The sequence below is a fragment of the Drosophila willistoni genome (genome assembly GCF_018902025.1).
Source record: "Drosophila willistoni isolate 14030-0811.24 chromosome XR unlocalized genomic scaffold, UCI_dwil_1.1 Seg105, whole genome shotgun sequence".
Classification (NCBI taxonomy): domain Eukaryota; kingdom Metazoa; phylum Arthropoda; class Insecta; order Diptera; family Drosophilidae; genus Drosophila; species Drosophila willistoni.
Window position 1 is genome coordinate 3,277,335 of NW_025814054.1, and position 15,885 is coordinate 3,293,219.

At 38.5% G+C, this 15,885-nt stretch overlaps 4 protein-coding genes across 5 annotated transcripts in view; 2 read left to right on the forward strand and 2 right to left on the reverse strand.

Annotated features, from left to right (window-relative positions):
- Positions 1–128: 128 nt before the first annotated feature.
- On the forward strand, positions 129–4,030 carry LOC6646089 (enhancer of mRNA-decapping protein 3). Its single transcript, XM_002068914.4, has 5 exons — positions 129–1,244; positions 1,647–2,705; positions 2,774–2,934; positions 3,038–3,122; positions 3,181–4,030. The coding sequence occupies exons 1-5, from the start codon at positions 670–672 to the stop codon at positions 3,554–3,556; spliced, it is 2,256 nt and encodes a 751-aa protein (XP_002068950.1). The 5' UTR covers positions 129–669; the 3' UTR covers positions 3,557–4,030.
- Positions 4,031–9,740: 5,710 nt separating this feature from the next.
- Positions 9,741–11,600, reverse strand: LOC6646090 (putative RNA-binding protein Luc7-like 1). The gene has a single exon (XM_002068915.4). It carries the CDS (start codon positions 11,466–11,468, stop codon positions 10,182–10,184), a length of 1,287 nt encoding a protein of 428 aa, XP_002068951.2. The 5' UTR covers positions 11,469–11,600; the 3' UTR covers positions 9,741–10,181.
- Positions 11,601–11,753: 153 nt separating this feature from the next.
- LOC6646007 (U4/U6 small nuclear ribonucleoprotein Prp4) lies at positions 11,754–13,921 on the forward strand. Its single transcript, XM_023177811.2, has one exon. The coding sequence runs from the start codon at positions 11,860–11,862 to the stop codon at positions 13,609–13,611; it is 1,752 nt and encodes a 583-aa protein (XP_023033579.1). The 5' UTR covers positions 11,754–11,859; the 3' UTR covers positions 13,612–13,921.
- Positions 13,922–14,894: 973 nt separating this feature from the next.
- Positions 14,895–15,885, reverse strand: part of LOC6646008 (solute carrier organic anion transporter family member 74D) — a 31,559-nt gene continuing 30,568 nt past the window's right edge. For both annotated transcript variants that reach the window (XM_023177993.2, XM_002068917.4), the window contains 2 exons: positions 15,659–15,835; positions 14,895–15,584 (listed from right to left, as the gene is read on the reverse strand). In XM_023177993.2, coding sequence (XP_023033761.1) covers positions 15,400–15,584; positions 15,659–15,835 — 362 coding nt within the window. In that variant the 3' untranslated portion in view covers positions 14,895–15,399. The remainder of the gene's footprint in view (positions 15,585–15,658; positions 15,836–15,885) is intronic.

The window sequence follows — 15,885 nt, forward strand, 5'->3', positions numbered from 1 at the left end:
TTTGTAGAAAAATAAACTTTCGGTCGCCTCCAATCGGAATTTGAACCTAACGCAGGTGTAGTGTAAACACAACATACGCAGTGTGACCAAAGTGTATGTATGTGGCTTTTTACCAGTATTTGTTCCATATTTTATTTGGTGTGCAACTAAACTAAAATTCACTTCTTTTTGCATCGTCTGAAGTGAACAGACATCATGAGTTTCAATTAATCAAAAGTTACCTCGAAATTTAATACGAATCGTGGCCATCCAAAAACGCAATCAACTCAGCAGATTTCCCGGCAGTATCATTAACAACAACAACGCGCAACTCTCTATATTGCAAAATTTCTCGCCTCACCAAAAAAAAAAAAAAAAAAAAACGAACCAACCAACGGCTAGGCTGGCAAAAAGTTGTCGAGGGGTCGGCTTGGTGCGCAGTAGATAAAAGAAGAGTGTGTGTGCCCAGTGGCAAAACAAGCGAGAGAGTAAGGTGGGGGCGAGTGAAATTGCGTGTTAAAAAGAAACCAAACAACAACAAACTGTGCTCAACGCAGGCAAACATTATATCAAAACGAACAAAAAAAACAATTGAAATTGCGGAGAGGAGACAGAGAGTGGGAGAAAGAGAGGTGTCAGCTACGGATAACGGAGGAGAAGAAAACGAAACGAAAGCAAAACGACATTTTCATGGGTCTAACAGATCAACAGGATTGGATTGGTTGTGCGGTGTCCATCACATGCGACGAGTTCCTCGGTGTTTTCCAGGGTCTGATCAAGCAGATCTCCGCCGAAGAAATAACCATAGTGCGTGCTTTCCGCAATGGCGTCCCATTGCGCAAGCAGAACGCCGAAGTGGTCCTCAAATGTTCGGACATTCAAGCCATCAATTTGATTGAGCCCGTTAAACAGGATGTGGAGTCTCATGCGACGCCAGCGGTGATTAATAAGCCAACGCCAGTTAAATTGCCACAGTTTTCCAATATTCTTGGTAAACAGCAACAATTGCAATTGCAACAACAACAACAACAACAGCAGCAGCAACAGCAGCAGCAACAGCAACAGCTGCATCAACAGGATGAGCCGCACGCCCAGTTCCAGACATCGAAAACTGGCAAAGTGAATGGCCATGGCAGGACAACGGGCGGAGGAGGAAGTGGCAGCAGCGGCGGAGGAGTATCAGGAGGAAAGTCTACATTGAGCGATCAAATGCAGCAACTAAAACTCAATGGCTCAATCCTAAATGGCGCCAATGGCGTAAAAAGGTAAATTTTATACAATTGATCATTACTTTTTTTTATTTTTTTTTTTATTAAGTTACTTTTCACCTCTTGCTGAATGAAAGATTTATTTGATCATTACTTTCATTTAGATTTCCATCAACTCAACACTTTTATATTCACACAAATGTACACATATATTTCATTATTTTCTACACACACAATTCTCACCCCACTATCAATTTGCAGTGTGTGTGCTGGGTTGCCTAATATACCCGAGGTTAACCACTATAATAACTACATACAAGTGGTCCCAGGCCATTAAACGAGAGATAAGACTAGTTGTTATTGCGCAAGCCTTATCACCATCATAACATGGTTTGCACGACTCCTCTACAGTAGATTCATTGTGTCTTTTTGGTTCTTGTCTTGTCTTTTTGGTTCTAGGACGCCGCAAACGTCGCGAGCCTCCAGTGCTCTGCAGCAACAACAACAGCAACATCATCAACAACAACAACAACAACAACAAATAGCTACAACTCCAAACAGTGTAGCTGCATTTTTTGGCAATATGATACCATCCAAGGTGGAGGTGAAGCTGGGCACTAGTGCCTATAGCTATCGGAGTAGCAGTGCCGATGGCAGTAGCGGTAGCGGTGAGGCTGGAGGAAGCGTTGGTGTCGCCATCAGTAAGCCCATCGATATTATAGGTAATGGTGGTGGAGGAGGTGGAGTGGGAGGGGGTGCAGGAGGACCTGGAACTTACTATCAACAAACACAGGCAGCTTCTAGCTATGGTAATGGCAGGCGTAACAATGGAAATGGCTCGTATACCAATGGGAACGGAAATGGGAATGGTAATGGAAATGGCATTGGAAATGGCAATGGTAATGGAAATAATAATGGCAATGGTGGTAATGGTAAAAATAAAAGAAATCGGATACGTCGGGAAAGTAGTATCAGGCAACAGCAAGTGCATCAGACATTCGGCAGTGAGGCAGATGATCCCTTGCTTCAGGAGGATTTCGATTTTGAGGGTAATCTGGCTCTATTCGATAAGCAGGCCATTTGGGATGACATTGAGTCTACCCACCAAAAGCCCGATGTGGTGCGCCATTTGGAGCAAAAGAATCAACACCACCAGCATCATCATCATCATCATCATCATCATCACCATCAGCCGGAGCAGAAGTATCGGCACGATGAAAACATTTTGGCCAGTAAGCCGCTTCAACTACGCCAGATCGAGAGCATGTTCGAAGGCAGTAATGATTTTGTGACCGACGATGGTCTGATCATCCCAACGATTCCGGCCTATGTGCGCAACAAGATCGAGCTAAGCGCCGAGAGAGCGGGCCTATCTCTGCAGCGGCAAATCGATATATTGGCGCGTGGAGCCAGCGATCTAGCCATTACCCTGCTAGGCGGCGCTAGACGTTTGACACCGGCCAACAATCATCAGTGGCCCAAGATAGTCATCATTTGCGATGACGTTAAAAATATGAGGTAAGACAAAGTCATTCAAATTCACTCAATAAATATGGGTTTTAACGAATCTCTTTTGCTGTGTGTAGAACAATCAACATTGGAGCTGCCACGGGTCGCCAGTTGGCTTCCCATGGTCTTACCGTAATGCTTTATGTGGAGCAGGCCGAATTAATTGAGAAGAATAACAACAGCATTGAGATTTCCCTATTTAAGGCCACAGATAATATCATAGTTCACTCAGTGGATGGTAAGAGCAAGCATCTCGATGCTCATGAATTGATTTTCACCTACCTCGATTTCTCGTTTCCCGATTTAATTGCAATCTTTGTTTTTGGTGTATATATTTGTAGCCTTACCCACACCAGATCTTGTGATATTATCAACAAACGTCGCCAATCTATCCGATGCAATTAACAAATGGCTTAGCGTTAATCGGTAAGTGGAGAGACAATGATTCTCTTGGCAATCTTTATATTTGATTATTCGATTGCAGTGCTTCGGTGCTGGCCGTGGATCCGCCACCGTGCGGTATTAATGAGGTTGCTATTAAGTACTCAATACTACCCATTTTACCCTTGAATGGCATATCAACAGTAACAAAGACAACATCAGGAGCAGCAGCTGCACTATCATCATCGACCGCAGCCACTCCCACACCAGGGACATCATCATCATCAAGCACGGCAGCTGCGGCAGCAATGCAACAACAACAACAACAACAGCAGCAACAACAAACATCAACGAACAATTGTGGCAAATTGTATTTATGTAATTTAGGTATACCGGATAAATTCTATCGTGATTGTGGCATTAAGTACAAAAGTCCATATGGACATAAATATGTGATACCGATTCACTCAAAGGACTGAAACAACGACAAAAACAAACAGCAACAACAACAACAACAACAGTAACAGTAACAGCAATATACAATTGCACCAGTAACAGTAACACCAACAACAGCAACATCAGTAATATAGCAACAGCTGCAACAACAAACACCCAAAACCCACACCCACCCCCTACATCAATAAACCAATAATAAAACTAATAATACGATTACTAATAACACCATTACATACAACTTAACCAAACCGACCACAACCCATCCCCACCTCCCCCCCGCGCACATTTGTGATGATCATCAAGTCCAGTTTCCTGTGAATCTAGCTCTTAGCACTCGATTTATAATTTGATCTAGATGCATAAATTTTAGTTTCGTAAATTATAGTTGATTATGCCTCAAATCTACATTTACAAAATTATTATTATTATTATGTACTACATATTACTATTATAATTATACATACATATATAACGACAACTTTAACTATTACCATTTACGTACATAAACATTTTTTTTTTCTTTTTAATTTCTTTTAAATTACGCTCAGAAAAAGCAAAATAGCAAAAGAAAGCTGCCAAAACCTATAATTAATTTTTCAAATTAAAAATCTCTTTACTCATTTTGTTGCTTTTCACACTTGAATTTGAATATTAATTTTGTTTGCTAGTCCAGCATTTAAAAAACAAAAGAAAGCGAACAACAATATTAGCAAAAGCAATTCCTAAATAAATTAATAAACATTTTTTTTTTTTTTGCCTATACATAATTCTCATCATGTAAACAGAGAAAGAAGTAAAGAAATTACATTCTTAAATGATTAATTCCAAGTAAATTTTAACAAGAAAAGGGAAGGCAAAAGTGCATAGCTTTAATTTTAAATCTTCCTTCTTTCCTTTCAACATCATATTCTACATTGTCCAACTATATTTCCCTTTTCTTTTCTTTTTTTGGCATATTCTTTGCTTAAAATAAATGTTTATTTGAATTCTTTTCATCAACTCACACTCGCAAGAATACAAGAAACACTTTCTTTAAGCAAAATCAAAAGAAAACAATAGAAAAAGATAAATGTCGCTAAGAAAGCAAATACAACAAGAAGAACAAAAACTAAAAACAAAAAAAACAAAACTAAGCTGAAATTGTTTGTATATAGATTAATTGAAATCATCTAAAGTAAATTGGAAAATCATGTTAATTAATTTAGTGAAGAAAGAATGCGCAATAAATGCCAAATTAAATGTCTATTTTTTAAGCAAAAACAAAAAACAAAAACCCGAAACAACAGCAACTATTATATGATATAGAGCAAAAAACCTAAAAAAAGGAAAATCTATTACTATATATATTATATTATTAAAAACAAAAAACAAAATTGAGATATATCTTAGGCTAGTTCTATAAGCATAACACACACTTTATCTATTATGTAGATTTGTATTAACTTAAGTGTCTAAACAAACTAAACAAAATCGAGAACCTAATTTTTGTACCCATCGAATACAACCAACAACAACAACAACATCATAAAGAGGAGAACACTTAACAAAAAAAATACTTAAAAAATCAATTGTAGATCGATGAGAATTTTATAAACATTATAAATCTAAACAAATAGTGCAAAATTTTAAGCATGTTGCAAACTCAAACTTAAAAAGGCAACAAAAAAAATCATATATGTAACTCAAAATTATTTGTTGTAATGGCAAACAAAAAATCAGACAAACGGAAAGAATTGTATGTATGTATAAATCAACATTAAGATACTAAAAATTCCAATAATATTGATGATCATCCATCTTAAAAAAACAAAACAACCAGAAAAATTATCTACATATATAGAAAAACTATTCATCAACAACAACAACAACAAAAAAAAAAACATATTGTAACAGAGAGTTAAATGCGATTTCGTTTCATTCGAAATCGAAATCGCAGCGACTGTTTTGAGTTAGGAGTAGGAGAGTTCACAAGACGTTTAATGGATGAAAAAGTTAAGAGTGAGGAGCAGGTGAGAAGGTTTTCCCATTACCACACAATTACAACAACAGCAAACAAAATACACATACACACACACACACACACACCAAATACTTTTTAAACAACCAGAGATTTTCTATAATTTTTGTTTTTTTTTTTTGATTTTGTTTTTGGTAATGCTTTAAGAAATTGTGACAAAGAAACAAACAAAAAAAAAGATACTATTTCGGGCCAATTGAAAATGTAACAAAACGTAAAAAACCAAAAAGAAACTTAATTTTAAATACAAATGTAACAAAAAACCCCTCTCTCTTTTGGAAACACACAAAAATTGTAAATTGCGTAAAAAAAGATACGAAAAAAAAACAAAACAACAAAAAAATCGTAAAGAAACCAACACAAGTTAACAACAAAAAAAGAGAAAAAAATCAAAGAACAACAAACAATCCTTAAAAAAAAGAACGTAAAAAAAAATCAACGGAACAGCAATAATAAAAAAGAAACAAACAACACCGAGAAGCCTTCTCAAAACAAAAAACAAAAACTGTGTTTAACTTGTTTAAATTGTTTTAGTCCTGGGATAAGTATCTAGCATTTGGAAAAGAGAGCAGACTTCGACTCTAAAAAATTTTTAAAGTCGGTTAATTGTCTGGACGTTCACGCGTACAATGCGAAGTACGTTCAAGTGGCCCATACGACACCAAAACATGACCTGTTCGCGCGAGCCCAAGCAGAGAGCTGTCCACCTCCCGCCCGACCGACCGTGGGGCGCAGTCGTATATAGGACGGCACGATCGCGTGGACAAATACAAATAAAACGGACAAACAATTAAAATATGATTAACTACAGCTAATTATGAGCTGTGTGCTAAAATAGAGGTTTTCACAGGACAAATGCCGTAATCTGATCTAATTACAGGATACAGAAGATTGTAATCAGAACATAGGACTCGAAAAGTTTCATGCAAAGAATTGTTAGAAATACAAGGATAGAGGAATAAAATTTCTAGTAGGTCTCCGGGGTACAGATAGGTTTAATTGGTTCGATAGCTCAGGAGAATCTATTTCACCTATTAAAAGTTTGTGAATAAAGATAGCACCAAGCATTACTCTACGATTAATTAATGAAGGAAGATTGATTAAAAGTAGTAAGATGCCAAATTGACATTGCGATCCCAATTTAGACAGCGAAAAGCAAAAAGCAGAAATTGCTTTTGAACAGATTCAATTTTACTTTGGTGCGTCTCATATTGAGGTGACCATATGCAAGATCCGTACTCTAAGATAGGACGGATTAATGAAGTATACAGCATTTTGTTTGTGTGCGGATCGTCAAACTCTTTTGACCATCATTTCACAAACCCAATAACATTTATAGCTTCACTAACTGTAGCAGAAATATGAGGATTTAAAGTTAATTTATGGTCCATAAAAAGAACACCTAAGTCATTGATAATACCTTCGAGAACAAAGCCAGAAAATTTAGAATACGTAAATCTGTATATATAATTTGTTGATTTTAAAGATTGGATTAATGGAAAAGATAAGAAATACTCTAGACCAAAAATTTGTCGTAAGCAAGTGAGTGGAATGGCGCTGTTTTTTTGGATTCAATTGCTCAAGGACAATGACCGAGTAATATTTAGAAGTTTTGTTTTCTTATACTTACATCTCCCACAGCAGATCTTCAATATTTAACAATCGCATCCCCTCAATGTCATATGTAAACATATTTTTCACCTAAAAACACAAACAGAAAATATAAGATTGAGTCCTTTAAGACTTTTCATACCAATATTGGGTTGACAAAGTCCGTTGCAGACCCATCCGAATGGTTCCCATCAAAAATAATATTCAATACTTTTTGATATTTATAATTTAAGTGCAATTTTATTACAATCGTCTTAAGTCCATTAAAGTTTATTTATTTAAATGTGTTTAATTTGTATAATAACATAAAAATTTGTGTATAGATTTTTGTTTTACTTATAGAAAAATAATTATTTAGTTAGATGTAATTGCATTTTACGATTTACTGATTTCAAAAATTGCTGGTAATTGGTTTATAAGTATGTATGTATGTGTATTAATTAATTGATTTTGAAAGATATTCTTACCCACTGTAAACTCTCTCTCTCTTTTTTTTTATATTCATCCTCCTCTCAAAATTCTCATTCTATATTTATCCTTTTGCCATTTTTTTCATGTTTTTTTTTTGTTTTTTTGTTTTTGTTTAAATGCTGTCAAAAGAAATGAACATTAGACAGAGAAGGAGAATGCTGGTAGGATCAAAAGGAAGTGAGCAGGAAGGAAGTTATTAAGGAAGGATAAGAGCCGCCCAAAAGAAAATAAACACGTGTAGTACAAGAGAAATAATTCTTATACATAGGATGTAGTTATATATATATGTACATATATAGTATATATATATATATATCGGTTGTGCATGGTATATTATATATTGGTTGTATTTAGTAGTAGTTGTAGTAGTAGTAGTACCCGAATACTCACTCTCTCGTATCGTATCGTATCGTAAAATGATTGATTGATTGGGCTCATTGGGCTACATTTTGGATCTGTGTGTACATCGTTTTCTGTGGCTCACATTAAAACTTTTCACATAAGAAAGAGATGGAAGTTAAAAATGCTTTGTTTGGTTGCTGGTTAAAAAAAAAAAACTACTGACAAATTGTTGGTTGATTGAGCTTTGATATTTTGTATTCTAAAAAAAAAACATATGTGATTGATTGAGGAAATACGTACGGTTAAGTTAAACTCCAAAAAACTGTGGAAGAAACCGTGGAAGATAGAAGAGAAGAAGGAGAACCCTACAAATGACGCCATATTGAGCCATATCCTTTCTGTATATCTCACTCTCTTTCTCTCTCTCTCTATTAAATGATACGTACCCAAGTGTGATCTAACGGTTATCGGTTAACACTATACGTACCCAAAAACAAAACACATACACATACAACACACCGGCCGGAAGGAAATACGTACCCAAACTCTATATTGCATACTATGTATACTTATGTATATCTGGTTGGTATATGGAAAGAAAAGAACTGCCAAAGAACTAATGCTAGATCAAGAGAGATGGAGAGATAGAGAGAAAGAGTTGAGAGAGACGGTGAAAGAGAGAGTGTTGTTTCAATACTCAATACGTACCCACCACAAACACACCAACCAAGCTGTGTGTGTAAGCATGTAAAATCGGCTGCAAAATTTAATTAGAGCAGTGATACATTGAGTTAGAGAGTAGAGAGAGAAGAAGGCTTACCCTAAACGGGCCAAAAATCGGTCAATTCACATACACACACACACGCGTAGACTCACGCCTCTCGACTCACGACACACGACTCTCGGGTCACGGGTGGGGTAGAAGAGTTGGGCAGGCGCGCGGCGATAGCTGAGAAAGTATATAGTCGAATTGTTTTTTTTTTGTTGTTGGTTTTTTTGTTTTTTTTTTTTTTGACATATGTATGTATGATGTTTTTTTTTTTTTTTGTTTTTAATTGTTATTCATATATATGTATGTAGGAGAAGGAGAAGGACATCCAGTGTGGCCCATAAAGGTTAAGCAGAAGAAAGAGAGATTTCTCTAAGTTAAGTTACATTTGCTTTTGGGTACAAAAAAAGGAACCCATTAATAGTCTCAATATTGATAAATAATATCCAAAACTACATCATTAATTCCCTGTGTATATTATATTATAATATTTTAGAAGAAAATCATACTCTTCCTACAAAAATCAAAAAACGAAAACAATAAAAAAAAGACACTAATCAATTTGTTAATAAAGTCTATACACAATACAATCTTATCAAAATATATATATATATATATATATATATATATGTATAAATCACATAAAGGTACATTTCTTAATTAAATATTTAGTAAGATTTGACAAATGGTGACCCCGACGTGTAACAACCCTGTATACTTGAAATTTAAAAACAAAAAAGCACGCCTTTCGAAAAATCTCTTCTATATACAAATGTATATATGTACATACTTAATACACTTTATGGACAACACTGTATTTTCTTCTTTTTTTGCGAGGGCTACCTCTACAACAAAATAGAATTCGTTTTTGGTTTCTTTGTTTTGGGTCTCTACATACCGAAATATCATTGTATTGGGGGTTCAGGGGAAAGGACGGTATGTTGTACCAAAAACTTTATATATAGGTATATTGAATATTGTAAAATTCTTTACAGCATTTTCGATTTTGTTTCGTTTTTTTTGTTTTCTTTTCTTGGTTTTCTATTCAGTTATATCATTTACATAAGTTTTAGAGCTTTATTTTTTTGTGATTTTAAGTTTTTGTTTTTTGAAGTGGAGGGTAAGGAGAAGGAGAAGAGTCAAATCAAATGGAAAAATTATTAACATTTTACAATGAATATCAATGAATGTGTATAGATATATATAGGATATATATAGAAACAAATATATATACTATATATGATTTTAGGGTCTAATGTTAATTTCATAAATTATTTAGTTTTGCTGTAGTTTTCATTTGTTTTTTGCTTAATTGTTGGTGGTTGGTATTTAATTAATTCTACGTACGTGCGCTGACCCAAAATTCTGCTCGCTAATTGCATCTCTCTCGATCTCTCGTCAGGAACTGGAACTGTGAATCCATATCCAAATGCAATGTCTAGCGACGATAACGCTCGCGGGAATAGGAACGTCTACGGTTATTGTTGTTGTTGTTGTTGTTACCGCCGGCAAAGTGATTATAGTTTCGTCTATCGTGGCGAGGCGAACGCTCCCTGGACCGGGGTGATCTTCGTCTTTCATCACCACCAGCACCACCGCCACCACCACGTCTGTCTCCTCCGCCTCCAAAGCGTCCTCTGTCATTGCGCTGGTGTCTTTCTCGATCGTTCCTGCGACCATCACGATGGTCGCGTCCGCCGTCTCGGTCACGGCCAGGACGATCACCACGCTCGATGACATCCCCGCCGCCACCGCCACCGCTACCACCATCACCCTTGGAACGATCTTCAGTCGCTGTACGTCCATTGCGGTCACTTCGTTCGCTTCGATCACGATCACCATCGCGCTGGCCACCGCCTCCACCACCCCGCTGACGCTCACGGGACCTTGAACGATGCACCCGCGAGCGTCGATCCAACTCACGCCCACCTACAAAGTAGCGATTTCGGCTTCTGCCCTCATCGTCGCGATCTGGTATCTTACCCGTTCGCTTTAGTTCGGCCTTCCTCGGCGCTGCGGTCTTCTCCAGCTCGATCAGCTTCTCTCGTATGGTGAGGAATCCCAGATGCAACTTACCACCAAAGTGGTCCGCCAGCCGTATGTCATTGTCGTGGATACCCAAGTAGGCGGAGCAAACTTCGCAGACCCTCAGCTTCTGCTGCTGGTATGTGGAGGCTGGCATGGAGGTGCGGTATTCATGCTCGGCTTTGGTCTTCTTGCCCCGCAACTCGTCAATCTCCTTCATCAGCTCCATGCTGTCCTCCACTTCGCCAGCCTCGCCCAGGGCCTCGGCTTTAGCCAGTTTCTTGCCAATTTCCTCGGCCAGTGCGTGCACGGCATTCGCCTTCTCTGCCACTTCAGCGGTCAACTCTTCTTGCGTCTCCTTCAGCCGCTGCTTGGCAGCATCTGTGCGGCGGTCGCAGTCTGCAATAAAGGCCTGCAGATGCTCCATGGCCTCAATGTCGTAGTAGTAGTCTCGTGATTTGGCCGCACTCTCGTAATCTGCACGGAAAGCCAGGTCATGCACTTTGGGACACTCACCCAGATCCATCCGTGTGGACGCCAATATGTCGTGTGGGCAGCAATCCAGCAGGAACGACTTGCAGACCCGAGTGTCCGAGAATTTCAGTTGCCTCTCATCTCCGTTACGAGCGGTGCCCATTAACTGGTCCAGCATAGCGCGCATTTGGTCTGTGGCGGACATTTTGTTGCTTGGGGCGCTCATAGTCGCGATGTTAAAATTGTTTCTTTCTTTTTGTTTTTTTTTTCTGCTCAGGAAAAAAAATATTTTTGCTTTTGACTTGACTCTCAACTGCTATGAAAATTTATGCTTGAGTGTGTGTGTGTCTATTGAAACGTGTCAGTGTTGCCAAGTGCTCGCCGTTGAGTGCAGTGCTATTTAACAAAATATCGCAAAGCAACTCTGCCCCTGCTTAGTTAGCGGGAAAAAGGCCAGAAACAAATTAGGCCATTTGACGGCCGGCATATGTATGTGAGCGTTTTACAACACTATTTAGTAAAACGTTTTCAGCGGCAAAGTGTTTTTGTTGATTCTTTCGTTTTGGCGGAATTTTAGTTTAAAATTAATTATTTTCGATTAATATTTAACAAATAGAATGTCAGATGACGACGACATACAGTACGTAAAGCGACAGCGTACCCTGCATTATGGCTCGCTGGAGGAGGCGGAGCGAAAGCGTCAAGCAGCCGGCTCTGCAGCGTCCTCAACAACCGGAGGAGGAGCAGCGGCAACAGCAGCATCAACAGCCACAACAGCAGCCTCATCAACGGCTGCGGCAGCGACATCGACGGGAGCACAACAGACAACGACGCAGACGACGGGGGCAGGTTCAGCAACATCCACGACCACGGGAGGACAGCTGGAGGATATAGACTCCGATGAAGACTATGAGGAATCAGCTAAGAAATCTGCAGGTGCCACAAAAGGTGGACAACAGACGCCTCCAACAGCCGCTGTCTTGGCCCACAGGATCGATGATGATTACTTCGATTTGGAGGCAGAAATGGAACGCGATACAGTGGCTCTGCTGGAAGAATTCGAACGCAAGAAGCGAGCGCGTCAGATAAACGTGTCCACCGACGATTCAGAGATTAAAAACAATCTGCGTCAGCTGAATGAACCCATTTGCTACTTTGGCGAAGGTCCGGCTGAGCGGCGACGCCGTCTAAAAGAACTTTTGGCTAGCCTGGGCGAGAACGCTATCAAGCAGAAACAGGGCGATGGAGAAGAAGATCGCAAGCTGCAACAGCGTGAGCAGGAACAGACAACCTGGTATCACGAGGGACCCGATACGTTGCGTGTGGCCCGTCTCTGGATGGCGGATTATTCGTTGCCACGTGCTCGCGACCGCCTGGAGCGAGCTAAAGAGGCCCTTGAAGTGCCTAGTGCCACACGAGCTGGCCGCATGGTGGAGATGCAAAAGAAATTGCAATCTTTGGCGCCACTCTGCTCCCAAGTGGGCGACACACGGCCTGTGAGTAGTGCCGCTTTCAATGAAGATTCTACATTGCTGCTCACCTCCTCTTGGTCAGGACTATGTAAGCTCTGGAGCGTGCCCGACTGTGGGTTGAAGCAGACACTGCGTGGTCATGCCAGTTATGTGGGAGGCGTAGCCCTACGGCCCGGCGTCAAAGCGGACGAGGAGAATGTGGTGGCCATGGCATCGGGCGGCCATGATGGTGCCGTTAAGCTGTGGGGATTCAATAATGAGGAATCCATTGCCGATATCACCGGTCATATGCCGCATAGGGTATCCAAGGTGTCATTCCATCCATCCGGACGCTTTCTGGCCACTGCCTGCTATGATTCCAGTTGGCGTCTCTGGGATCTTGAGCAAAAGACCGAGGTGCTGCATCAAGAGGGGCACGCCAAGCCGGTTCATTGTCTCAGCTATCAGTCCGATGGCAGTGTTCTAGTGACTGGTGGTCTGGATGCCTTCGGACGGGTCTGGGATCTGCGCACTGGACGCTGCATAATGTTTCTCGAAGGCCATTTGGGTGCCATCTTTGGTGTGGATTTCTCGCCTAATGGCTTTCACATTGCCACCGGCTCCCAGGACAACACATGCAAGATCTGGGATCTGCGGCGACGCCAGCCTGTCTATACCATTCCCGCGCATACCAATCTCATTTCGGATGTGAAATACCAGCAGGACTGCGGTAGCTTTCTGGTCACCTGCTCCTACGATTCGACAACCAAGATCTGGTCGAACAAAACCTGGCAGCCGCTAAAAACGCTTCAGGGCCACGACAACAAAGTCATCTCTGTGGACATCTCGCCCAATTCTCAGTATATAGCGACAACGTCATTCGATCGCACATTCAAACTGTGGGCACCCGATAGTTGATTATTTTGTTTGATTTTTCATTTTGATTTCGATATTTTGATTTTAATTCTGATTCCGTTTTCGTTTTTCGTTAAATCAGACAATAGCCCAAGATACAAAAGTTTCCAAGCAAAAAGACTGGAAACTTTTCAAGTTTTCGTTTCGTTTGTATAACATTGAATTTTGTTATTTTAGTTAAGCGAAAAAATACGGCAAGTGTGAGTAGTACATGTTAGGAATAACGCATGGGAAAACAAACATTTGCATTTCGTAAATTTAAGCATTTTTATATAGAAATTGTTAACAAATAAAAGCAACATTTTTTTTGGTACAAAACAAAGTTTTCTTTCACCCAACACACACAAAGACGGGGACGAAAGTCAAAACAAAAAAATGGGTATTTAAAACAATTGCATTATGCCATGAAGTTGGTGTAATTTGGGCTCTTCGCTGAAAGTACGAAAAATAAAACTTGTTAAGAAATTTGTAACTAAATATTTAGCTATACCCTTCAATTTTTCTAAATGAAAGATACATAAATACACCTACAAGATCGCAAGGAATCGTTCTTTTTTTTTTCAAAACACATTCATATTTAAGTATATTTTTGGAAAATTTAAAGCAAATCGGTTGAGCTCACGAGATGACATTAATTACACAGGTCAACAGCAATTTTTGCGATTCCGAACATGAAGTTTTTTTTTCTGCACATTATAAGTTAGCCACCCCAAATGACCTTAAAAAGTATATGAAATCCTTGACGCAGAAATAAATTTCGATTTTGTGTCCTTAGGATCTCGTGTTGGCTGAACGTTTCACATTATCCATGTATAATACCTATTAATCTGAATTCTCAATGAGATTAATGGCTTTTAGATGTATATATGCCGTCTGTAATGATACTCAACGATATCAGTGTTTAAAATGAAAACCAAATGAAATGATTACAACTTTTCGTAAATCATTATAAAAGGTATCTAGCTAACTGTGTATAATTATGGTACGAATTGGAAGATATATACATATGTACATATCTATTACAGTTAGTTAGTCAGTGAAGTCAAATCTTTTGATTTTGAAATAATCTTTCGATAATATACATATGTATTTATATATATTTTTACCATTAATTTCTTTGCGTATATTTTTATTGTTGTTATATGACAAACTTAGACATTTATTATAGAATTTTAACTAAAATTTAACTACCACAGATAGGTTGCAATTACATATACATATACACAAATATATATATATATATATATACATATATATATATATATATAAAGACATACATTGTTTTTTTCGCTGATATATGTATATGGTAATCATTATTACACACACATCAATATACGTGTGCATGTATGTACATATATGTATAAATAGAATAGTTTTTGTAAATGAATGCCATCAAAAAAATTAAACATATATTTTTGTTGCGTTAGATTTTCGACTATAGCATTTGAGATTTGCACAGAATCCACATATATATATATATACGATTACGTATGCATGTATATTTATATATATTTATATATATATAAATATATCGATATATATATATACACATATGTATATATAGTTATATAAATTTTAATGAGGTTTTCTAAAATGCCACTTAACTAAATACATAATAATAACTCTTGCATTAGGCTAAAAAACTAGACAAAATGATAACTAATTAACAATTAAGGTAAACATTTATTGGAAATCTGTTTTCTTGTTTTTTTGCTTCTTTATCGGAGTAGTTGTTGTTGTTGTTGCTGTTGATGTAGATTGGATTTCGTTTCTCTTGTTTTATTTTCTTACTTAGACTGTCGTATCTGGAGCTGGGGCTATGGGCTGTTTGGACTCAGATACATCCAGTGAGCGTGAGGCTTGCACTGGCCCGGCTGCATCCAAATGATCTTCGGGCGCAATATCAATACGATGAGCCTTCCGCCAGACAACCAAATCCATGAGAAATGCCAAAAACATAATGCCAGCCGTTATGCCTGTAAAAATGATTGAACTTTTAGTAGATCCTTATCTAAACGGAGACTGGGGCCGGACACTATGGACTACTTACCAAGAAAGTATTGTCTAAATGTATCCGCATCGTAGAGTGAACAGGCGCCATGCTTGCCACACACCGATTTCCATATGAGACAGGCTGAGTCCACGACAGCTCCATAGATAATGGGGCAAGGAACATTTCCAAATAGGCCAATGGCCGACTGTATGACACCCATGGCCATGGCTTTATCTGTTTTAATGAGAATTGTTGTGATATTAGATATCAACGGATTGACTGGG